General features: G+C 45.6%; 1 protein-coding gene and 1 long non-coding RNA gene across 3 annotated transcripts; both read left to right on the top strand.

Annotated features, from left to right (window-relative positions):
- Positions 1–2328: 2328 nt before the first annotated feature.
- LOC121084504 lies at positions 2329–11227 on the top strand. 2 transcript variants are annotated; one of them, XR_005826756.1, is made up of 5 exons: positions 2329–2609; positions 3418–3465; positions 4198–4888; positions 6403–6528; positions 11192–11227. It is a non-coding gene; the product is annotated as an uncharacterized LOC121084504 (long non-coding RNA). The 2 variants fall into 2 exon arrangements; XR_005826757.1 differs by lacking the exon at positions 11192–11227 and adding an exon at positions 6859–7292.
- A 1642-nt stretch (positions 11228–12869) lies between these two features.
- LOC121084502 (ras and Rab interactor 2-like) lies at positions 12870–23804 on the top strand. Its single transcript, XM_040586031.1, has 5 exons — positions 12870–13154; positions 18131–18219; positions 20052–20288; positions 21684–21819; positions 22829–23804. The coding sequence occupies exons 1-4, from the start codon at positions 12914–12916 to the stop codon at positions 21789–21791; spliced, it is 675 nt and encodes a 224-aa protein (XP_040441965.1). The 5' UTR covers positions 12870–12913; the 3' UTR covers positions 21792–21819; positions 22829–23804.
- The last annotated feature ends 950 nt before the right edge of the window (positions 23805–24754 follow it).

Below are 24754 nucleotides of genomic sequence, written 5' to 3'. Positions count from 1 at the left end.
CATGTTGCTGCTGCCACCTGGCGGCCAAAAATCGGTACTGCAGCCCTGGCGCTGCGCATGCGCGGTGGCGCCTCCCCCTCGGCGCTGCCGGCCGTATATAACGGCATCGCGATCCCGCGCTGCCTGCGGGTGGTGCTGCGGTGCCCGCTTCTGCCTCCCGGTAGGGCGGCGCTGCTGCCGTCCCTCGAGGACGTCGCCAGCGCGCACTGGGCACAGGAGTATGGAATTATAGCACCGCTGCAGTCCCGGGACAAACGCAGCCGTATTTCGTAATATACGTGCGTATCCGGAAACCCCGCCCCTAGGCGTCAAGCCGAATCTGCGCATGCGTTGCCCTTAGTTGGGATGGAGCGATGGCCCTTAGTTGGATGGAGCGCTGCTGCCATCTAGCGAAAAAAAGATGGGTACTGCAGCCAATCTATCTAACACTGCACAGTTTATTATAGGGATGGCATCAAAGATAACAAATGCTGAGGTAGAAAAAGAGCTGAGCAGGTTTTTCTGAATTATGGTGACTGAATTGGATGAAAGGAGGAAGCAAAAATGCCATTTAGCAGACCCTCGGTATCACCAAGTACTCTTACAGAATGAGGCCTTCCCACTTGGCTAGTACTAGCTAGGATAAATACTGGTAACAATTGGTTGCTGTTTCTGTCCCCTAAAGTCTGCTCTGAGGACTAAGTGATACATTCCTCCTCTGTGAATATCATTAACGGTGTCTGGCTTCACTTTCCTTTGGTTGTTTCTGTGTTTTTTAAAAATCGTATTTGCGTATGTGAAAAGGGAAAGATATGATGCTTACTTTTTAGATTAATTGCCATGGCTGAAGTTGAAGAGTCCAGAAAAATGTAAGCTGGCTGAAGAAATGGGTTGACCTCAAAGCTGTGTCTATCTCCAAACAAGAGAAATCCTGTTTCTCCTGATGAGCAAGGATCATTGTTAAATAGCCATCGCATTACCACATCACCAACACATAATTCCTAATGTTATGTGTTTGTATATGTAACAAAATCATACGTGCATTTATTTCTCGTTTGAGAATGCTGTCTATGGAGGGGTTCTCTGTGCTGTAGTTCAGAGACCTGTAACTTAGGCTAAATTTAGACCCGAATACACCACCTAGACATGTATCCAGTTTTGATGCAAAAGCAAAGGGGACAGATGTTCTACTTTTAGAAGTTGTTTCAGTGGCTAACTGCCTTCACTTAGATCTCAGTTTCACTTTTTTTAAAAAATGTGAATGGTTTTAGTGTTCAGCAATAGGTTCTTCACATATGTCTTCTGCATAAATGTCAGTTCCTGTTAAAATCAATTTATAAAATACTACACCAACTAACTTAAGATGATCTCTTACCTTTCAGACAAACTCGAAAGATGCCAATTTGAAACTTGCATTGTACAACCTGTTTTCCCAAGCTCAAATTTTATGCCTCTTCTCTGTGTTACATATCATTTTCCAAGAATTTAAGATTCTGAGAACTGAACTAAGCATAATACTCCAGCATCTGTCTCATTAATGACATGAAATAATGTCTCAATTCCTGTTCGTTACTATACCATACATAGATTCAAGGATGAAGTTACTCCCTTTCGTTATGACATCACACCAACCTCTCCACCATTACACCTAAAGCCTCCTCAGTCATCGTTTACCACAGATACAGTTCCCACATATGAGACAATGGGCTCCACTTCATCATCCTAATCGGGTTTTGGAGTACTGCAGTAACGCACATTTTACTTGAATAGGCTTTACCTGACTGCTCAACTCTCACTAACGTTTATCACTGTCAAACATCTCACAACTTCCAGGTTTGTAGCTGTTGCATTCGCTTCCATATAATCAGGAGAACTACCGAACAGAATCCTTCCTGGCACCTTCCCCGGTGGAGCTGTGCATGGGGTGTGCCGTGGAGCAGTTTGGCTCCAGCCGAGTTCAAAACTCAGCAGATCCCCATCTCAGCCCAGAAAGCAGGTAGCCCAACTTTTGTGGTGCCTTTCAGCTGGCTACTGGGGCAGTGTGAGAACAACAAACAGAAATCCTTCCTGGCACCTTCTCTGGTCGAGCTGTGCATGGCATGTACCCAACCCTAACCCCTACCCCTACCCCTAACCCTAACCCTAACCCGCACGTGCAATAGCGTTCCTGGCAAACTTAGGGCGGTCCCTGCGCAGAACCGGCGCGTCGCTGGGGGTGGGGTTTGTGCCCGCGTGCGCGTGTTACAGACTGCGCCTGCAGCGCTGCCGGCGGGTGGCGGCGGTGCGTGCCGGGAGGCGGCTGCGCTGCAGCCACCCGGGTTCTGGTCTCGCCGCCGGCAGAATCTTTCCCGCGCGGAGGACACACGTTTGAGCCCCGTGGTCTGTTTCCAATCTTTGGTCGCTAGATGGCAGCAGCGCTCCATGCGAACTAAGGGCGGCGCATGTGCAGAATCGGCTTGACGGCTGGGACCGGGGTTGTGGCTGCGTACATACGGGCTGTACATATGGGCTACGCGTACGGCCCGGGCCCGTTTCCGGCCCACACGGCGTGCTGGAGCGGTGGTGGCAGTGCGGGGCCTTCGCCGGGAGCCTGGAAGACTTTCGGGCCGGGACGTGCAGCGCTGCGCTGGGTGAGCGGTCGGGCTGAGGGCGGCCGGGGGCCGGTGGGCGAGCCCGGGCGTGGCCGGCGGGCAGCGACCGGCTGGAGGGGACGTGGCGGGCTGGCGCTCAGCCGCGGCAGGGAGCGCCTGGTGGCGGCGGGCGGGCTGAGGTAAGCGGGCAGGCGGCCCGGCCCGGGACCGGTGGGGCTGCCGGCGATTCTCGTCTCCCCGGCAGTGACGGTGATCAGCGGGCTGCTCACGGTGCTGCCTTTTTTTTTTTTTTCTCGGAGCTGCGCCGCTACCTCAGCGGGGAGGCGAGGAGCGGCGGCGGGGCGGCCCCGGTGCTCCCTTGCGGCGGCGGGGCCCGGGAGGGGGGTCGGCCCGCGGAGCCCTGCCCCCCCCCCCGCCGCCTCCGGGTGCCCGGGCAGCCGCCGCAGCGCTGCGCGGGGCTTTGTCTTTCCCCCAGCGCCGGCCGGGCCGTGGCAGCGGGCTGGGGCTGCCGCCCCCCGCGGGCCGCAGGGGCTGCCTTGGGGGCTGCGGTAACGCTGTCTCGGGCGGTGGCTCAGGAGCCTCTGCCCGTCTCTGCGAGCGGGCAAGGGAAGGGAAAGCAAGCCGGCAGTGGAATCCCCACCGCTCGCCCCCGATTGCTGATTTCTCTAAAAAGTATTGCAAAGGGCAAGCGTTTAACTACCGGGGAGGGTCGGGAGGCAGCAGCTCAGGTGTCTCGCTGATCCTGTGTCGTGACAGTCAGCTCCTGGGCCAGAGCAGCCGAGGGGAAGAGGCCTTTGGATTTGCTTCCCAGTGAAACGGGGCTCTTTTGTTTTTTCTTTTTACCTAGGTTCATCCGGAATTGTACGTTGACAAATCAAGGGGAGCGAAAGTGAAGGTCAGTTTAGATGTTACTTTTCCACATATGCCTTGTGCTCGTGAGTCGGACTGCTGACCACGGAGGGATAACTTCTGTACTTGCCGAGGGCCCACGAGGCTCCCAGTGCTGCGCTGCTGCTTGGGCAGCAGCCGGGGAGGAATTGGTGGTCCCTCGTGGTTACGCAGCCAGGCCTGCTGGGCGCTTAAACCAGCACGTCCAGTCGGGCAATATTATTTTTCTAGATTGTAAATGAGCCTGAGGTATAAACCCACTTACGTTTCTGCGTGGCGGTGTACTTTGTCAGAGAGCTTAGTCATACTGACAGAGCTGGCACAGAGTTCCCTTGGGACTCCAGATTTGACTGTCCTGTTGAAAGGCGCGAGAGCCTGCTTTGGAAGTCACTTGGCAAGGCACAGCTTTGCCGTGATTTTTGTACTTGAATTCTGACTGTAATGCCAACGCTACGTGTTAGCCTTTCTCCAGCAGTTATAAAAGCAGAACAAGCATTAAGAATCTGCTTACCTTGTAACTAAATTCAAAACAAAGTTGCGGGATGAAGTGACTGGAAGTCCTGCAAATCTGACTGGGTATTGCTGCCGTGCATGTCACCTGTCTGTCTACTGATCGTTTCTGCCTCTTGGTCTGTTGTAATTCCTTTGGGCAGTGCGTTGGGCTCTAAATGTAGCGCATCTTGACTTCCTCCTGACCCTCCAAGATGTTATCGGTTTTTGCCTTCCTCACGTTTAACAGGGCGTGGGAAGGCCAGAGAGACTGGAAGCCTTGGCTGTTCTGTGTGGAGAAGCTGTCGGCCTTCTAAGAGAGCGTGTAGCCAGCAAGCGCATCGTGGTGCTTCGATACCAAGCTGATACCACAGGCCTCAATCTTTTTTTTGTGAAAAGGGATCACAAGGAAATGTGCTGATGTTGAAGGGGGGAAGGTGGCGGGGGAAGAGGTAAGAGGCAGCTTTCAACCAATTTTAGGCTTAACTCCTGTGTTCCTGAGAATGGTTCTGGGCTTTGAGGGCTTTGCTTTTGGCTTTTTGCCTTAAGCGCGTCTACCTTTCAGGGTAACACTTTCTTGGAAGTTGGAAATGGTCCTTCTGGGACACCAAACCAAACCCCATACCTGGGAAGGCCATTTAGTGTGCTGCACCGTGCGTTTTATTCCCTGTCAGTCACTTGACCCTAGACGTACACGCTTTCCTGGTTTGGCACGTTCTTACCCTGCTGGCTGAAAGATTCTGTCTTTTCATTTCCTCAGCTTGCCACAGGCCATAACACTTGTGTGTTCATAGACCGCTTTCCTTGCTCGCCGCTTTCAGATTTGAGCGTCGATGCCATGGATGTAACAGGAGAGCAGCAGTAGGATGTAGAGCACAAGCCGTTTAAACAGCACTTGGATAAAGCTGCCAATCGTGTGACTCCAGAAACCGACAGACACAGTAAGATGCTGTTCTGCCATTCTTGGATGGATGCTCTCATAGTCTTTCCATCACTGTGTGCCTGCTATGAGGTTCATGGGAACAAGGGACGGCTGAATCCAGAGCGCTTTAAACACCACAAACTCTTGAAGAGGGCATAGGACGGCAGTCTGTTACACTGGCAGATGAGACAAGCTCCTGTTTCTTATGCTCAGTACTTTTGCAAGGCAAGTCTTTGCCTGGTCCCTCTGAAATTGCAACAAGGACTCATGCATGGCTGCATTTCAGGAGTAGAGCTGCTGAGTGAATAGGCTTTTCCTACTAGAAGTCAAGCAGCTGTTCCGGCAAAACTTGACTTTGATTGCATCTTTAAATCCTAGGAGGCTGACTGTCCTGGTTTCAGCTGGGATGGAGTTAATTTTCTTCTTAGGAGCTAGTAAAATGCTGTGTTTTGGTTATGATGTGAGAACAACGCTGATAACCGCACTGATGTTTTTAGTTATTGCTGGGTGATATTTTTACTAAATCGAGGACTTTTCAGTTCCTTGGGCCCTGCCAGCCAGAGGGCTGGGGGGAGGCAAGAGACTGGAAAGGGACACAGCCAGGTCAGCTGTCCTGAACCAGCCAGAGGTATTCTGTGGGACGTCATGCTTGGTATAGAAACTTGGAGGGTTAGCTGGAGGGAGATCGATGTGGGGACTGCCTGGGCATCGGTCAGCGGGTGGTGAGCAGTTGTACTGTGCATCACTTGGTGTTGGTGGGGTGTTTTTCTTTCCTTTTCCCTTCCTTTGAATTTTACCCTTTCTTCCCCACCTTTCCATCCCAATTATTATTATTGTTATTTCTGTTGTCCTTATCTCTTTATTCTGTTATAAATTATGGTTCTTATCTCAACCCTCGAGTTTTGCATGCCTTAGTGATTGTCCTCCCTACCCTTTGTGATTGTCCTCCCTACCCCTCTGGGTGGTGGGTGTGTGGGGGCTGGGGGGGGTGGTGAGCAAGTGGCTGGGTGGTGTTTGGTTGCTGGCTGGGATTAAACCATGACAATCTGTTTTTTGGCACCTAAGGTGGGCTATCGAAGGGCTGAGATAACAAAAGGTCTAATCAGACTGTGTTAGATTAAATTGTTTGCAGTATGCATTGTATTAAATTAATAGTAATTGGCTACAATGCTGGCTTATCTGTTTTTGAATTTGCTGCCCAATGTTTAAATCTTTAAGCCCTGGTAGGCTGACAAATGGGACAAGGTGGTTGGAGGAAAGAGCTTCTCTCCAGGGAAGGCTCCACTGACTTGAGCTTTAAGCCTAAACTATCATCTTACTATCTTTACTTTGTGTGTGTTAATGCATACCTGATAAATACATTTCAGTTAATTTATCAGTTAGTTGCAAGTTGGCTATACATAAATCTCTCCTCTGCTTTTTTAATGTGTTGTGTTATGACTTAATGTTGTACTTCAATACAAACCGGGAACGATTCTGGTAGTGTTGCAATCTAATGGTAATAGTACATCGTCTTTTCTTGTCTGTGAACAGAAGGGAATCAAGCCGACTGTCGCTGTTCCCCCAGGCAGGGTGGACACCTGAACAGCTTTGGTCTCAATGCCCAAGCCTGGGCCCAGCCCAAGAAACGACTGGCTGCTTCGGTAATTTGGCCATAAGGTATTAACTGGTTGTGTGGGAAGGCACCTAAACAATACTGTCTGTTCTTTGCTTCGGTATGTCTGATCTGTAACGGATTCTTAAACGTTGGGTGTTGAAGGAGGCTTGGAGAGGCTGTGCTGGTCCCTGGCCAGCAGTCCGTGCCCTGTGGCAGGGGCTGGGGTCTGCGGCCGGGCAGAGCCGCGGTGTGCAGGGGCGCAGCCCGGCCCCCGCTGGGTCACTCTGCTGGCTGCTCCGGCGAGGCTGCTTTGAGCAGCGCTTTTGCTTTTGTATTCCTCTTGCCGAGAGGCAATGTTATACTTTTGTTCTCATGAGATTCTGTCACGTTAGCTTTAGGCCCATTTCCCACTTACTAATTAAACCTGGTCTGCGGAGGACTGGAGCTGCCCTTCTCCCACCCCTGCTGTGATGTCACGTGCAGATTTTGTATTTGAAGTCTCAGCTCTGTCATCCAAATTTTGAATGAAGATACTCAGCAGACTAAAGACCAGGGCTGACCCCTGTTCAAATACCTGTCTTGTTTGACAGTCAGCCGTCGAGAACTGGGCTCCAAGTGCAGTATTTTATGAACCCGCTCAAGCCACCCGCCTTATGGTAATTACAGCATGACAGTATTTCCCTTGTTTGCTTATAGGAAAGTTTCATGGAATAGGGTTATGGGTCCTGAAAAGGTTAGGATACAGCCCATCCCCTGCTTCCCTCTTCTTCACTGATCCAGTTATTCTCTTAAAGGAATTAGAATGGTATGCCACTACTGGCTCTTGGGGGGGGCGGGAAATGAATGGTGACTGTTTTCTAGTGCTGTGTTACTTTTTAGGTGTTTGTACAATCTGTTTTGGTGTCCCATTCGCCTACCCTGTGGTTCATCCTAGTGTCTTTTCATGTTGAGTTGAGGCTGACTGATGTGTCCCTCACTGCCACTCCTTTTGCTATAGGAGCAGGCAGATAGGGCAAGTAAGAAGCAGCGGTAAAAGTGCTGAGCAGAGGATTTGGTTTTCCCTTTCCCAGCCATCCCTTTGGCTTGCTTTGTGACTTACTCCCTGCCCCTTTATTACCTCTTCTTTAAGAAAAGATAGGTATTCACCTCACTGCCATAACGTGAGTTTTAATGAACCCACAGCTGAACAAAGCAGAACAGACCTAGCACAGATAGTTCTGTCATTCATTGGCATGTTTTAGGCAGGTAAAGTGAGAGGAGGTTTACCCTGGAGACCTTTCTTCCCTAGTTGTTCAGCCTCCGACACCACCATCTATGCATCGCCTGCCTCAGTCCTACATTTCTTCTCAGGGTTGTGCAGATTACCAAGGCATATAGGTTGTGTGAGGTCTTGATTTTTGAGCCTTGCTTCTTTGGAGGAGATGCCCTTGTCTGCACAAGGGGTGAGGCATGTGTCACTGTAAACCTGCACCAAGAGCTGGACGCTTGGCCATCCTGACATGAGGTGTCTTGAAATAGATCCGTATCAGTCATGCCAGTCTATACATGTCCAAGATATTAGGAAGAACTGTAAGAAAGCAAATGCAGCGTAGTCGTGTATTCTGCACGTACACACCACACCCTGTGGTGTTCTAAAGCAGCCTTCTGCTTTCAGCCTCCCAGGCAACGTTACTTGTACAGGACTGTGCCTTTTTTTGATGGTTTTCAGGCTCATTCAGTCTCTTACTGAGCCCTTCTTTTATGGATGGATGCTTTTTCTATCGTAGGTGATGATCAGGGCTTGTATGTAAATCTAGGGGCTGGAGTTTGACAGGTAATCTCAGTGGAGCAACAGTAGTGGGTAACAGGTAAACTGAAGCCTGGAAAAGGCAAGAGCACGCCTGCAGTTTCAGGCAGCGAGGGTTGTAAAGAGGCTGTGTGAGGACACTGGTGATGACTAATATATTGTCCTCTCTAGATACAGACTTGTGTGGTTTACAGCACAAAATAGTGTGTCAGCACGGGATACAGATGTGTTTCCACAAGTCATGACGAAACGAGCTGGCTTGCCTTTACAATTCATTTATCAAAGCATTTCCAGTTCCCATTTTGAGGCCAGAGGCTAATGATAAGTATCACTTCAGGAACACTACATGGTGCTCAGCAAAAATGATACTCAATTAAAAAACAAAACAAACAAACAAAAAAAACCTGTTGCGGCTCATGACGTGTCCAAACCAAACACGTGTCAAACAACGTGTCAGACTCTCATGGAGAGGAAGGCAAAATGGCAGTTTCTTGAAAGACACAAGCACTTACATACTAGTAACAGAGCCAGCCCCTTCGTGGGCAGTTTTCTACTTAGTTCCTACGTTTCCGTCGCAACATGTGCTCTTCCACATCGCCACATCCCTATGCTACTACAAAAACCCACACCTGTGAAACCTGAAGAGTGTCTATTTTTGGCTTGAGAGTATTAAGTAACCTGGGATAACAGCTGAAAACACTTTGTGTATGCCAAAGTAACAGGAATTTTTGTTGCCAGTTTGGATTTGGGGAATATACAGAGATGTTAATGCAACGGATCAGTCCTCAGTTCAGAACTTTGATGCTAACTTGCCTGGGGGACCCTCCTATACTTTTTTTGTATTTAATCAGTGAAAACTGCTGGATGGGAATTGATTTGGAGAATCATACCCAGAAACACCTTTCTCTGAAAGGCAGCAGTAGCAGCAGTTCAGTAGAAAGGATAAACAGCTGGATGGTTTGATCCCAAGCATGCTTATAGGTGTCTTCTGACACTGAATATTGGTCTAAGACCCAGATTACTAGAAATGCTGTCCTTCCAGGCTTTAATAATAATCTAAACGTTTCTATAGGTATCCTATTAATTAGGATACATAGGGACGTTTATTGACCATTGAGAAATAAGTCCAGTGTTTACCAATCTTGCTGTGTTGTTGGCCACTTCAGCTTGCTAGAATTTGCCACTTTCAGTTTGAGGGCAGAACTCTGTGGTTCTTATGCCTATTCCAAGAATTCACAAGGGAGAATAAAAGGCTGTGTGTTGTTTTGGGGTAGGGTTTTTTTTATTTGGTTTGGTGGGCTTTTTTGGTTGTGATTTTTTTTTTTTTGTTGTTGTTTTGTTTTTTAAAACAGAAACCACATCAGACACACTGTCATATCTTAGTCTTAGTCACCTCCTCATTTGCTGGCTAATTCTGTGCAAACATGCTGCGTTAAAATGACAGTCTCTCTCGGTCTGCCGTTACGGGGCCAAGGCAGTTACAGCTGTGATTCCAAAGAGAGCCTATGTCCTTTATTTCATTTGTTTCCTATTAGCTATAGCATAGTCACTGGACAGCACTGAAGGATGCTTTACTAAATACCCTGTCCTATTTTTATTTACCTGATCGCCTTAACAGCACAGAAACCATTAGGAACAGCCTTCAGCAATAAGTATTTAGACCCTGTTCAGAGCTTTGAGCACAGCCATGTGAGTTATCCGCTCTGTTTCTCTGTGCTGCTTCAAATTTAAGTTTTTAGAGTAAATGTGGAGTGTGATCAAGTACATTTCGGAGCAATTTGCAGGCACTGCTTTTAGAGCCCGTGACAAACTGCAAATGTGAAATAATGCCTCCTGCGCCGCTCATCTGCACGGGAAGCTGTGGGAGCAGCACTGAGCGAGGGTTGAGGGCAGAAGGCTTGAGGCTTCTACTTCTTGCCTACAAGTAACAAGCCTGGCCCCAACCAGGGACTGGGTCTCTGTGGAGGAGTTTTCCCTGCCTGCCGTGTCCAGTTCCTGTAGCCTCTGGGGAAGGACAGCTTCTGCAGCTCCCTCTGTGCTGACGCTGCGGGCAGCAGCTGAACCAGCCGGGCTGGAGCCTATAAAGAGGATCGGAGAAGCGTGCTGAGTTTTCCGATGTCCCATCCCAAGCTAGGTGCTCCCTTGTTTTCGGGCCAAGGGCTCTGAGGATCTGTGCTGAACTCTTTACAGTTTATTGAGCCTCCTGTGACCAAATGTGGTGATGACCCCGCTTCATCGAGACGAAGGATGGCTGATGCTAACTAGCCATGTCCAGTGGAAGCCTGTGGGAGTTAACATGGGCATAGAGAGTTCTTTAATCCAATACTTGGTGGCACCAACTGCTTTAATTTTGACTTAAATGAGACCAGGCACTTAGTATGCAAACTGCAGAGGTGTTCTGCTTACAAGCAAAGCATTTGGTGTTTTCGCTTTTTAAAGAAACTCAACAGGCAGTATAAATAAAGTAAGCAAGCTGAATTGTAAAAAAAAAAAAATTAAAAAAAAAATCAGTGAAGCTATCAAAGAACTATGTGTACCCTCTAGAAATTCAGCTAGCGAACGTACCAATGGGTGAGATTTGTCCATTTTTCTTGGAGGAAAAATTTCTGCCCTGTGAGCCCTGAGGATGGCTCTGATAGCAGGGAGAGGCAGTTTCTGCCACTGTGCAGAAGGGTGATGCTTCTGCTTTCCTGGCTGGGTTTGGTAGTGCTGTCAGTGGTGATTGTGTGGCTCTACCAAGATCAGTCATTTGAAATGTTGCCACTTGTTATGTATAATTGGTGGCTCTGGTCTGGTGGGAAGCTAGATCTGCCCTTCACGCCGTGTGACAGGCTATCAAGACCATGTGTCAGACTGGTTATGCCTTTACTGGTGGCTGTAGACAGAAAATCAGAGGGCAAGTGCTGCTCCTCACATTCACTCTTTCCACCTTTTTGCAGGCTCTGTGAGAGAGCACCTAGATTGAAACATCTGGGAATGAAGCAGACATGGCTTTGCCACCTCTGTCGGGATCTCGGAAGGGGAAAATAGCAAGAGAAGTTACCAAAGCCCCAGCAGAATTGGGACAGGGGAGATGGGAGCTCCCAATAGTGTTGGACATTTGGGAATTGTGTGCCAGACAAGTACAGAATAAATGCTGCATGTGAAGCAAAGACACCATAAGGTAAGGAGTGAGTGAAGGGCGTGTTTGTATGGGAAAGAGCAGTCTGAAGGCACGAAAGGAAAAATGGTTGAACACAAGGATAAAATAAATGAAAGCATAAAGCAAAAGCAATAAAACAAAAGTAGTAGGTAATGTTTATTTGGAGGGGAGCGTGTGTGTGTAAACCCCAAGCATTAGGAATAGCCTGCAATTTCCAGAAAAAAACACCCTCAAAAAGGGCAGGCCGAGGGGAGAAAAAAGAGACTGTGGTCTAGGAGAAACACCTAAGAACAGGCAAAGAACCTGGAAAGGGCATGAGGTTTAGCGAAACTTTGAGTTGCCACTAGCAGCAGGGATGTCCACTGCTAGCCTGTACAAACGTGTGATCATATATATGTATAAAATAATATATAAATGATTATTAAAAAAACCATGATCACATAATAGTGACACGGCCTCTCCTCTTTCTCCTTTTGGTCCCTGTGCTGCCCTAATACATCTGCCTAGTCTAGGCTCTGGTCTTGCCCCATCACCAGGGTGTTTGTGCTGTGGTCAGGCTGAAGGATCCTTAGTTTCTATTGTGCTTGTGGTGGTTCAGTGTGGTACAAATAATGGATATAAGCTGCTTATTAATGTAAGCTATGTTGTCATAGGGACGCTGAGGAAACTGACTTATAAAGTAAAGGTTTTCAAAGAAAATATTTACCAAAGAGCGTTCTCTGTTGATGTGTTCCATACCTTGGAAATGGAGAATGACTGGTAAAGAAAAACTTGAGTAAAACAAGAATAAAAAAAAACATGTGCCAGGTGCACACTGTTGCCAAACAAAGAACTTCAAACTTGATGACAAAGCTGTATATAAGCTTACATGATGAAATGTGAAGCTGGATAAACACAGCTTGGTTTTCATTTATTGTTTAATGTCTAATCTGTCCAGCATCATAAAGATCTTAATGCTGAGCCAAGTTTTGTGAGACCATGTTATAGTTTCTGATGGAAACCATGCAAAAAAGGATGGGCTTTCGTGCCAAAGCAGACAAAAGTTATGGTTTTGACTGTGTTATGCTTCAAGTTTGGGAGTCTACGCTCAAAGTAAAATACAACTGGGAGACTTCTGGCCAACAGAAGAAAAAGTTAACTGGAGCCGCTGCTTGGTTGCTTACTGCTTTGGTTTTGGGTTAGGTTCTTTTTTTGTTGTTGTTGTGACAGTTTGTAGTCTGCCTTTGTGGTTTGTTTTTTTATTTATTTACCGCGTTGTCAGAAATGAAAATGGAATACAGATTCTTTTCTGCCTTTTGTTTCCTTGTTAACAAACATCTGGAGACCCAGGCTTCTATAATAACTAAGCTTTAGCAAGTAGGTCTTGCTCTACAGTGTCTCTTGGGAATGGTTATATTACTACTGGCTCTGCTGTAGAGGAGGAAGTCGGCTCAGCTTGTGTTTTCCCGTTGCAGATGTTGTCCTGGAGAAGGCCATGCATAAGTGCATTCTGAAGCTATTGAAGAGCCATATTGAAGCGATGTTGAAAGAGTTTCATACTGCAGATGGATCTTGGAAACAACTAAAGGAAAACCTTCAGGTGGTGCGGCAGAGGAATCCTCAGGAACTGGGTGTGTTTGTTCCAACACCAGACTTTGTGGATGTTGAAAAGATTAAAGTCAAGTTCGTGACCACGGAGAAAATGTATTCACCTGAAAAGAAAGTCATGCTGCTGCTGAGAGTTTGCAAATTGATTTATACTGTTACGGAGAATAACTCAGGTATGGTGCTTCTTGTGGTTCAAGTTCACTGTTTTTCTAAACCTGGGGTTCTGTTTTGGTGGAGGAAATCAGACCACCTGATTCTGCAGATGTGTCTCCTCTCCTGGAGCTCTTGTAGCATCTCCTTGCCCTTTTGAGAGGCCTTCTTCCTCTCTTCTTCCTTCCTAATACCTGTGCATCTGGCAGCACATCTTACAAATTCAGTGTGAAGCAGAGTTGTGAAGCACCTTAAAAAAAAACCAAACAATCACCAGCTTTGCTTAACAGTAGGCTTTTGAAGTTGGCTGTCAGAAAGGCTGTCCTGTAAGCCTAGAACTTGATGCTGGTTCTAAATTAGTGTTTTCCTGGAAATTGTAATAAAGGATACACCCAGTATTTAGCTATAGTAATTCTGCAGTGTGTATGCAATATGATAGCTGCGAGGGCTCTGTGTTAATGGCTGGAGGAAAGCAGCCCCTGATCCAGTATTTTTGGCTTGCTGTGCCTCTGAATGTTCTCATTTGGACACTTTCTTTGTGTTTTTGCAAGAGAAATAACATCTATTTCTACGCTGTAGCAAGAGTCCAAAAGTGACCTTGAAAGATAGATGGTTAAATGAAACCACAGACCAGTTAAGACCTGCTTGATTAGGCAGTGGCACAATTAAAAAGCTGTGCTGGACAGCATGGATTCATAGGTGCAGCTCTGTTGCCTGACATCTTATACACTGCCGTGGTAGGTCACGAGCTAAGGTGAAGCAATGCCGGTGGTAGTGGGAGATTTTTTTTTCCCTAAGCATAAGCTGCTGCAGGTGGCTGGCAGTTTGCTTTCGAGCACTGAATCTGCAGCTGGGCCCTGCGCCGATCAGGATGCTTGCTTGCTTTTGAGATTTGAGGTGAATGGTGAAAGCTTGTGGCTGTAAAAGACCCCCAGGCACTTTGGCAAGATTTGGGCAGGACCGTAGACCTGGCTTATTTCTGTGCAAAATCCTGCATTTTAAAATGGGTATAGGAATCTTTGCCCAAAGTGCTGTAAACTTTTTTTTTTTTTTCTCCATACTGTATTATCACATTGAGTAAGGTATTTCCAACATGCAAAAGAAAAATACTGAGAGGCTGCTGGTGAACAGTTGTACTGAGGGGCTTGGGCTAAGATGCAGCAAATGGTCCTTGGGTTGTCTTGCTTTTGTTGCATGAAGTTTTAAACCATGACATCAAGCCAGCTCCGGTACCTGCTTTGTCCTGCAGTCTCAGCCAGATAATAGTGTAATACCTGGAGGGTATGCCTTAGCTGGTCTGACTTTCAATATCAGCCCTTCAGTCCTCTGGAGTTTCACCACAGTTTAAATTGGCTCCCGATCTTGATGTTTCAAGTGACCATCACACCACTTCTGCAATGAGCACAGTTTGGCCAGACCCAGAGATCTAGCCACGTAGCGTTTTCTAAAGAGAAAGTTTAAATTCAATAAAAGTAAAAGGAACACAGACAGACCTAGGTACAGCAGAGCCTCTGTGTGTTAACTTGCGTGCTGCCATTACCAGTGATGCTTCACCAGCTGGTTGGGAATTACATGGGGCTTTGCTCACTGGTGTTTCTAACCATGCTCTGTCGAGGAGATGTGCAGAGTTTTCATGTAAAATCTAGTACGCTTTTATATGCAGGCTTCTCTGCTGGGTTTCAGACTCGGAAACTGGTACTTGTGGCTGGATCCTTCCAGAAAGGGGATGTCGTCCCTGCATGTATAAAGAAAATGCCCATTATCTCTTAGCCACTGACAGAAGTGCGGGTGAAGGTCAGGCCAGACTGGCATGGCTGACTTTTGTGAGGTCACCAGTTGAGCTGACGCCAAGGTGAGCCCAGTCTTTAAATTCCCTTGCGTGCCTCAAGGTCTGCATCATCCAATTTGTGCTCGTTAGAAATACAGGATGAAACTGGATGCTGCCCACCAAGTGTCAGATGATGTTCTCTTTGCTGCACATCTGTAACGAGAGGCTCTAGAGTAATACAAACGTACTGGTCAGTAAAGGCAGCAAAATAACGCTTTCCTTTCAAACACCGAAACTGGTAAAAGGGTGTGATTTGTCTATCGCTGCCTGTGTTCTTTTCGAGCCAGGGAGGCTGTATGGGGCCGATGACTTCTTGCCTGTGTTGACATATGTGCTAGCCCAGGGTGATATGCTGGAGCTGGATACTGAAACTGAATACATGATGGAATTGCTGGATCCATCTTTGCTGCATGGAGAAGATAATCAACTTATTTTTATTAGAACTGAGTGGCGGACTGGGGAAGGGGGATTCTTCCTCACCTCGTTTGAGTAGAAACCCTTTTGACGGAGCCCTATAGTCAACGATGTCGGTAGTGTAACAAGAGAACCTCGTAATTATTTCCACCTTAAAATAAGAGAAGGCTGGTTAGCTTGCAGAGTTACAGGCCCAAGTGACCTGGGAATCTACTGACGTACATAATGCCTTAGGAAGGAGTTTGTTGTTTTCAGCCAAGAAGGAGGAGGCATCATGTCTTAGCAAGCAAACGTACGCTGTGCAGGTGCCAAATGTGGTTATCCTTCTGTGCCTGAAAAAGTCCTGAGAGTATGTGTGGGTCTGCAGCGTTCATTGAGTTGTGAGACCCGGAATGGGACCCGGGTTAGGTGCTTTGTAAAAACTTCTGGGGGGATGCTCTGCCCCTCTGGGGAAAGTGCTTTGGAGAATGTTGTCCCCCTTAATGATCCTTGCTTATGCCCAATACTTGCTTCTCACAGAGTATTTTTATGAGGCCTAGGAATATGTTTCTTAAGGCGCTCTTGAACGATGGCTGAAGTCTGCTAGAGGCAAGGAAATCTCCCTCCTTTGTTTTCACAGTGGTGGTTTTAACAAAGAGGTATTCTGCAAGCCCTTGGTAGGCCCCAGAACTTACCAGTTTATGAGGAAGTTTCAAAGGTTCTTGTGACCAAGCTCAGCTGTGAGTTTTAAGTATATGTGTATATGTCCCATTTCTGCTATCTCTTGGGTTGCTGAAATTGCTGTATCCTTTTACATGTCGATATGCATGACAGAACTGTGCCAGGTTTCCTCCGGTTCAGTACTAGTCCGTTCCCTGCCTTGTGTGCAGGGTGCATTGTTCAGGAATCTTAGGACAGAAAATACTTGAGATGTGAAGCTGGAGATCATTAACACACTTGAAAGGCAGAAGTATTTACTGGACTGTTAAGTTGTGTTGTTTTTAGTGTAGCAAAAGTTGTTATCTATTGGCTGGCCCTGTCTGTGGCAACTAGCTAAACTATATGGTGCAGGAAAAATTGTTTAGTGCTTTGGGGTTGTGCGGTTCAAATGTAAATGTATTGTCCAATTTGTCTGGTGGGTCTTGCGTGTCTTCCAAGTATTGAACTTGTTGCAGAGCTGAAAGCGGAGAGGATGCTGTCGGTAATACAGAAAACACTACTGTGAGCATAGACTGCATCTCTGAATGACTCCACAAATAGACCTGCCTCTTAATCGAACACTCCCACTCAAATAGTTTACTTAAAGAGCAAGAGAAATAAATGATAGCCTGTCTTTTGTTTCTCCTGGTTGCTGAGGACTGTTGCCTCCTGTTGAGACTCCTTTTCCTTTGTGACCTGCAGCTCCTTTTGTACATCAGCCACTCTGTTGTGGCTATAATTTGTTCTCCACTCGCGTAATAAAGGTGAAGTCTGGAGAGCTGTACACGTTGCCTCCTGAACACAAGAGGAGGACAACTAACAGAACAATACCTTCAGTTGATGATTTTCAGGTAGAGCTTTGGGCTGAAAAGAAAAAAAAAAACAAACCAGGGGATGGTTGTTTTGTTGGAAATCTCCATTTGAGAAGTATGATTCATAATGATTTCCTTGGGGCCACGAGTGGTGTGAAGCAGTGCTGAGAAGACGGCTGGCAAATTTGCCTCTGTTTCAAAGTCTTTCCACTTCATAACAGAGTGTGGTTATGATGGTATAAAGGAAACACTAAATAATGGAGCTTTCCCACTGTCCTTTGTATTTAAGTCGTGCAGAGCGAGGACAGACCAAATCTTATTTTAGATTCAGCTTCTTTGTATGCTTTGCTGCTAAAAAGAACAAACCCAGATTTCCAGTGGTATAAATCGGCACAACTCCCCAGTGGCGATTGGTGGCTTACCGTGGGTAATAGAGAGGAGACGTGGGAGAAAAGCTTGCCTACAATTTTAAAGTTTAAGCAAGGAGTAGAGTTCTATACTGTAGATGTCTTCATGTTTGTGGTTTGTTTTGTGGTTTTTTTTCTCCCCCCTCCCATTTCTTATTGCTCTTTCAGAGTAGGGCAGTAACTCCAAGTGAAGAATAACAAAACAGTCGGGATTACTTCATCTTTTAAAACCAGGTCTGTATGCCTTTCATATAGGAAGATTGTTACATAGATAGGCGTGCTGTTGTCTGTCCAGATGCATCAGTTTGCAGACTGAAGCAAGGAGGATGATGGAATCGAGAAGAAAGAATTTACTCCTTTGTGTCCGGTTGTTTACAGTTCATACCACAGTGCAAAGTTGCTGGAGAGGCTAACGACAACCGTCCATAAGTTATGATGTAGCTAAGAGCTTGAGAAATGAAGGTATGGGGTCATCAGGAGGTAATTAAACCTTTCAGTTGCGGCTCCTTCTGCTTTATCAGTGTCCATGCAAACAACCACAGCACATGACTGAACGGGAAGGAGCTGGGAAAAGCAGCAGGCTCCCACAAGTTGCCTCTCGTAGGAAGAGAAGAGCTGACAAACAGAAATTCCAAACTATGGCCAGTGCACAAAGCTAGTCCATCTTACTGGGATCCATTTTATATTCTGCTTACCTGTAGTTAGGTGTCACATTCAAGTAGCTTGAGTCTTTGTTCTTTCTAGCAAAATATTACACTTAATAGGAAAATTAATCACCTTTCCTCTTTCTGCAGGATGACTAAATGACAGAGATTTTTTTCAGCAGGATCTTGTATTCAGTTTCACCTTCTCTTCCTCAGCAACTGAACTTCAGCCAAGCTACCTGTACAGCTGGACGCCGTGCTGGATGCTGGAAGATGCAGGGGAGCACGGGAAGAGCTGGCACCACGTGTGTCCAGGGGCTGCTCCTTTTGTTGACTCTTTCAAAGAGAGCCTTAAATCAGTAAGATCGCTCCACTTCCAGGCTATGCTTGGCACAAAATCAAGCACTTTGCTGCCTGCCCAGAATGCCAGTTTTCCATCTTCTTTCTCCACATCTGCAGTCCTGAAATGACGCACCTTCCCTACAATGAATGTGTGACACAGCTTCAGCTCAACTCATCTCTCCCACATTGAACCAGGATGTGGTCACCGCACGTCTGTGGTGCTGTTTCACAGCCTTACCACCAGCTTTTGGGTCCTGGAAAGACCTTCATCCTCATCCTCCCTCCCTCAAAAGCATGGAAAAGCAAAAAATCTGGTATTTTGATGCTGATGAAATACAACTTGCTGATACTGCATAAAGAATTTTGATACTTAGTATATGAGTTACAGGCATTTGCACAAACCTCAACCTCTTCTTGAAGCAATCCTGTTGATCTAGAAGCATCGAAACACAGGTCTTCTGTGTGTTAACTATGTTAGAAATTGAAACTGTAGTGTGCTTTGTCTTATTTAGAGCTGATTTTATTTTATTTATTTTTTTATTTATTTCTTCACACCGGCTAACAAAAATGGATTAGTTCTGCTCAGTCCTAATGGTTTAAAAGCTGTTGCAAAGTTCCAGTGTTTCAGTCTGCAAGCTATGAAAAGTTTATTAAAAACCCAGAGTGCTCTTTGGAACTCAAGTCATATGAGCATTCTCCTCAGTCTTAGCTTTTAACAGCTTGTTCTTAGGAAACGTAAATTTTTACTATTGTGATTTAGCATGCTTAATTTATTCAGCATACAAACATAAGTACCAGCTCAGTAAATAAACAGGTCTTTATTACTGTCATTTTTTCCATCTCCTTTCATTTTGCTGCTTTTAGTTTGTAATTGCAGTTAATTTCTTTGCAAAAAACCACGTGACGGCAGGCTGCTTTGCTTATGTGTCCAAGTGTTTTGTGGTTGGGTGGGGTTCTTTCCAGTTGCTTTCTATTTTACTTTTTAAATAATTTTTGAAAGGTAGAACTGCGTTTCCTTGTAGGGCTTGTTTAGAATTCATCTATGTTATCAGTTGTGCACATGTGTGAATTTCAACAGAGAAAAAAGATCCAGCTTTTGCTTCATGATCATACGGATTTACTTTAATGTTGCAGAGTAAATTTTGTTTCTGCCTCCGTCTAAGCCTGTTACATGAAATTTGGTTACATCAGGCTCAGACACCAAATTGCCATCGGTTAACGTGATGAAAATGTCCTGCATGAAAATGGATTGCCTTTTGCATGCTGCAGCATAAAGAGTATGAACGGTTTATCGTGCAGCAACCTGTGGATCAACACCCTTGTGAGTTGCTGCCAGAGGGCTGGGTTTTTTTCTTTTTCCTTCTGACGAACATATTGCGTGAAGCTTCTCTTCTATAGTATTGACCCAGCAGTTGCAGCATCATCTCTTGAGCATGCTGCCTCTGATGTTTATTTTGCTTCACAGCATTTAGTTTCCTAGTAAGGCCAAACACCAAGTCCCGTTAAAACCACTGGTATTTTCAATGGGGCTTTAAGACTGTTACCTGTTCATTCGTAATTGCAGGGTTAGAATGTGAGCCAAGGAAAGGAGGATGTCAGCTTATGAATTTCTGTTATGCCTGCCACAGTCTTACCACCAACAGCAATTCACAAGGTGGCTGTAATGTACAGGAATCACTGGTGTGTGTTTCACAACTAGAGTATAGAGAGGCTTGCTGTTTGCTGCTGAGCTTTCTGTTTTCAGAGGATGAGGTTTGGAGGTTTCGTTTCTGATGTCTGTTTTCTCATTCTACAGAACTGCCTTCGTGTTGCATTCCAGGAACTTAACAGTGGATGTACAGGAAAGACCTTACTAGTAAGATCCTGTATCACTACCGCAGATGTATGTCAGCTTTGTGCTGAAGAGTTTAAAGTGGACAATCCAGAAGAATATAGCCTGTTTCTTTTTGTTGATGACACCCGGCAGCAACTGACAGAAGATACCTACCCTCAGAAGATTAAGACAGAGTTGCACAGCCACCTACCACCCCAGGTCTTTCGCTTTGTCTACAAGCGCATTAACAGTGATCCATATGGTGCCATTTTTCAAAACAATGATGAGTCAGCTTCTTAAAACCAGCAACTCCTTTAATTTCTGTTCCTTGTTAACTCTTGAAAACATCTTTGTTGGCTGCCTGCCTTAGGAGCTAAAACAAGTCTTAAACCATAAATACCTAGTTAAACATGCACATTGCATACAAAACCCTGTGTAAACCGTGCGTATGGCCAGTTATACAGAGTGTTCCACCAGCGTGTTTGAGCCAACAGCCCATGAGGCTGAATTTCTTGTACCTCGGACTCTTTTGAAGCATATTATACCGTGGCCCTTTGCAGGTCTCTTGCTGTAGTGTGCAAAATATATTTTCTTGCACTCACCCTATAGCCGAATGTCATTTTGATTCAAGTATATGTATGCTAAGACAAGTATTTCAGTAAACCGGCTGGTGTGAGCTCAGTTTCACCAGCATGAGTTCGACAAGACTGTCTGATGCAGCACATCAGTTAATTCATCATTACTTGGATGATTGCATCCTTTCCTAATTTTTTTTAATTACAGAAATTCGCCGTGTTTTTACGCGCGCGCGCGCGTGTGTGTGTATATATATATGTATGTATTTGTTCCTTCCAATTGGTTTTTTTCCCTTCTTTTGGGGGGTTTGGTAAGGTGGGCACAGAATGAGAGTCTTTGTGGGGACCCAGGAAATGAAGTGTTTAACAGTAAAGCTTAAAGCGTTTGCTGTACGGAAGGTTTCTCTGTACCCACCGCATCAGTTGCTTATTTAGCAGTGCCTGATGTTTATAAGTGTGCCCTGCGGAAGTCTGCATATTCATTAATGAGGTACAGTAGCTTGGCTCTGTGTAGAAAGGAGAGGAGCTATGAAGAACACACACCCATCCCTGCTTTTGTTTTTTATTTTTCCTTAAACATCCAGTGTTGCCAGGGCCTTTGCTTTCTCTTGCCACATTGTCAAAGCTTCCCAAGCTCTATTCCCCCATAGTCACAAAGAGTCTTCAGTAATTGCTGGGATGGTGAGTGAGTTTTGGGCTTCTAGCCCTCCATTCCTTCAGTCGTGAATTCCACTCAGTTAAAAACTCACGAGAATTGCTTAAAACTTGCATTTGGAAGTCATGCCTCAGACAATGAATTTGTGGAGATCCATTTACTTACTTACGCCAACCAAGAAAAAAACCGTAATACCGCATCAAAATGAAACTTGGTGGCTGCTGAATCACTGAGTAATAGCGTAGAATCGCTGCTTAAGCCTTTACCACAATCATTGCAACGTTTGTTTGTAGACTGCTTGGGTTTTTGAAAAGTCACGTGGCTGCGTGTGGTGCATTATTCCCAAGGTGCTCCTTACTGCTCTGATGCTCTGTACGTTCGCAGTACTGGGTAAAGCGGAAGGCTCTGCGGCTGGGGAAGAGTGGCATCGACATGTTACTCCTCTCTCTGTTGCACCAGAATTTCAATGGCTGGGTTTGGCTGCTAAATTGATGGAACTACTGGGAGAAATTTCAGAAAAGTGAGTACCATGCTTATCTTTAATCTTCTAAAAGTAATCTTTCAACTGGCATGGCTTAGGTATTTGATTTGCATGAAAGAGACACAGAATTTTGCTTTAAGTAGTGTTCTGATTCGCTGAGGATTCCCTGTAATTGGAGAATAAGACTGAAAACGTCGTGTGGCAGTGTAAGATCTCAGGATTTCTATGAAAGCTAACTTGCCAGAATGAGTAGGATGTAGCCTGAATTCCAATAGAGATACTGTATTAAAAAAGGTCCTTGTCTTGACAGCAAGAGAGTTTCATGGAATGTCAACACTTTCCTGTAGGGCCTCCAGCGTGCTCGTTCAGTAATCATGGGCTTTTTGCAATTCCTGCAGGCATCCTTGGAACCAGTTCTGTATGGTAGACAGTACCTTAGCTTACTTTCTTTGTCATGCTTGGCTGCTTGTACCTGCTGAAAATTGAATTGAGCATCAAATGAACCCACAGGGAAATGTCCTGAACTCACGGTGGCAGGGCAACCCCATTGTAATTGGTAAAATGGGAAAATTGTACGTTTTGAAGCATTTGCCTTGTGAGGAGAAGGGCTGCCTTGTGCTAGGCAGCTAAACTTTGTGACACGTTCCGCCACTGCCCCCTGCCACACACGTTGAAGGAGGCAGTCCCTAAGCCAATGCAACCAAAAATGTGGATTTTTAGATATATTTTTTTTAAAAAAAGATTTCTTACGTGTATATGAGACCTGTGTGAGTGCTTAGCTTGCCCTGTTCTTTCTGTTCATAATTCTGAACCCATGGGCTGGTATAAAAGAATGGTTATGTGACAAAATTAGAATAAAACTTGAGCTTATACCGGATTTGTCCCTTGGGAAAGGACTGCATCTGTTACTGCAGTGTGAAAGGTGTTTGATTAGCGTATGACATCCTCAGACCTGCTCTTGGTTGGATTACAAGTTACGGGTTATTTAGCAATACATTCACCTGCTGTTCCTTACTGTGGCAGTTTTTTGGGGTTTATGTTTCCAAAGAAAGGGTGGATTTTTCGTCGATCTCTTTGTGAGAGTATCAGATCGGGTTGCAGTAAATACGTATAAGCAGCTCGGCTACCATGTGTACCGGACAGTATCGGAGCGCTACTCTGCTAGCAGTGGAAAGCCGGATGAAGATGCTTACGGTAAGTGGTTGTTGTGCCTTAAGTTGAACAGAAAGGTTCTTGTGTTGAGGGTTCCTGGGCCTGTTTGTGTGGGTTTTTTAACATGAAACAAGTTCAGATAGTTGTTGATGAATGGGATTCTGTATACTGCTTTAGATAGCTTTTCCTAGTGAAGAGTACATCAGTTATGAAACTTGATTGCAGGAAACGGAATGAAGCTGTGTCAGGGGAAGTTCAGGTTGGATGTTAGGAAAAATCCACTGAAAGGGCGTTCGGTCAGGGCACGAAACCTGTCCAAGAGCTCAGGGAGAAACTGGATGATGCTTTTGGTCATATGGTTTAGTTTCGGGTAGTCCCGTGAGGAGCATGGAGTTGGACTTGATGATCGTTATAGGTCACTTGCCACTCAAGATATTCTAGGAAATCTTCTTGAAAAATGATCTTAATGTAATAGAGAATTCACTTAATGTGGCTTTGTGCAATGACTGTCTTTTATAATAGCATTATTTTCTTTTGCCGTAGATATGAGGAAAGCTCTTCCCAGAGATACAGAGTAGAAATCAATTATACCTCTGCCTCATCCTGTGGGACCAGAAGACATTGAGTAACTGTAAACTGTGATTCTCAGACAACCTAGTAAGTGTCAGTTTCCTTCTCCCCAAAGCCCCCAAGAACTTACAGATGAGAAATATGAGGCTCAATGTTTTTCCCTGTGAAATACCAAAAAGCAATATTGAGAAGCTTACCACACTGCTGCTGTTGGTATTGGCTGCATATTCGTGCTCTTACCCTATTCTTCTTCCTTTTGAACTGTGACACTTTGGAGACTATTAAAATGGAATTGCTTCCTGTATGGTGTTGTCATGGCTTTCCTTCTCGGCCACAAAAGTCCCCTCGCTTTGTCACTCTCACGGAGCCCTGGTCTGAAACTGAAAACGTCTGGCCACTGCTCCCACACAGAAGATGCCAGGAAGGAGTTCTGTTGCTGGCTCTCTCCTTCCCTTTGCAGCCCTATAACTGCTGTGACAAAACCTGGGCTCTGTTCTTTCTGAGCCACAAAACCAGAAATTGGGTACGTTTAAAATATACTCTCCAGAACTCAGAGGTCTCTGTTTCTCCATGACTTTTACTTACTTCATTCCCTAATTTAATTCTTGGATCCATCTGTCCCCTCACAGTCTGTCTGGACGTCATGGATGCTGTTACTTGGAGGCATTGACCAGGCACTTAGTTCCAACACAGGTTTCTGTCACTGTTTTCCCTGAAATTTCTTGGAGTGCAGAGGAGTGAAGGCAGAGGGTTGATTAGCATTGATAATATGCAGCTGTGGCCTTGCCTCCAAGGCAGTGGGTTGATGGACTGATGGACGTGGATGATGTGCAGCTGTAGCTCGTTTCCCCTGAGGAGCGTGGGAGAGGGGGTTAGATGGAGGGGTGGGGGTGGTGTGGTCTGACCTCTGGAGGAAGGAGATACAGCACAGACAGTAGAATCTGATTGACAGGACATACAGCAAGATAAGGAACGGATAGTGCTGATGTGGAACTTTGTTATTCAGGAAAGTCAAGTAGGAAAAAACCCCCTAGTCTCAGAATAGAGATTGTTGCTAACATAAGATAGACTAATCAGTACCTATTGTTTAAATGATGTATTTTAGAAGATAACTAATTGGTGTAGTTCACGCTTAAGATTTAACCAATCAGTGATTGCCTAGTATGTAGTGCTTAGCTTAAAGAACCAATCTGTTTAAAGCGCGCAGTTTCTGAAAACATACATAAACTCGTGATTGTGTACAATAAATCGA

The sequence above is a fragment of the Falco naumanni genome, chromosome 3 (genome assembly GCF_017639655.2).
Source record: "Falco naumanni isolate bFalNau1 chromosome 3, bFalNau1.pat, whole genome shotgun sequence".
In the NCBI taxonomy this organism is placed as follows: Eukaryota; Metazoa; Chordata; class Aves; order Falconiformes; family Falconidae; genus Falco; species Falco naumanni.
This window is presented reverse-complemented; position numbering and strand designations above follow the sequence as displayed.

Excerpts from the sequence above, each read along its gene's own strand:
- LOC121084502 (XM_040586031.1), top strand. The coding sequence starts at position 12,914 with ATGTTGAAAGAGTTTCATACTGCAGATGGATCTTGGAAACAACTAAAG. Across the intron at positions 13,155-18,130 it reads TGTTACGGAGAATAACTCAG|CAACTGAACTTCAGCCAAGC; the intron begins GTATGGTGCTTC and ends TCTCTTCCTCAG. Across the intron at positions 20,289-21,683 it reads ACAGCCACCTACCACCCCAG|TACTGGGTAAAGCGGAAGGC; the intron begins GTCTTTCGCTTT and ends GTACGTTCGCAG.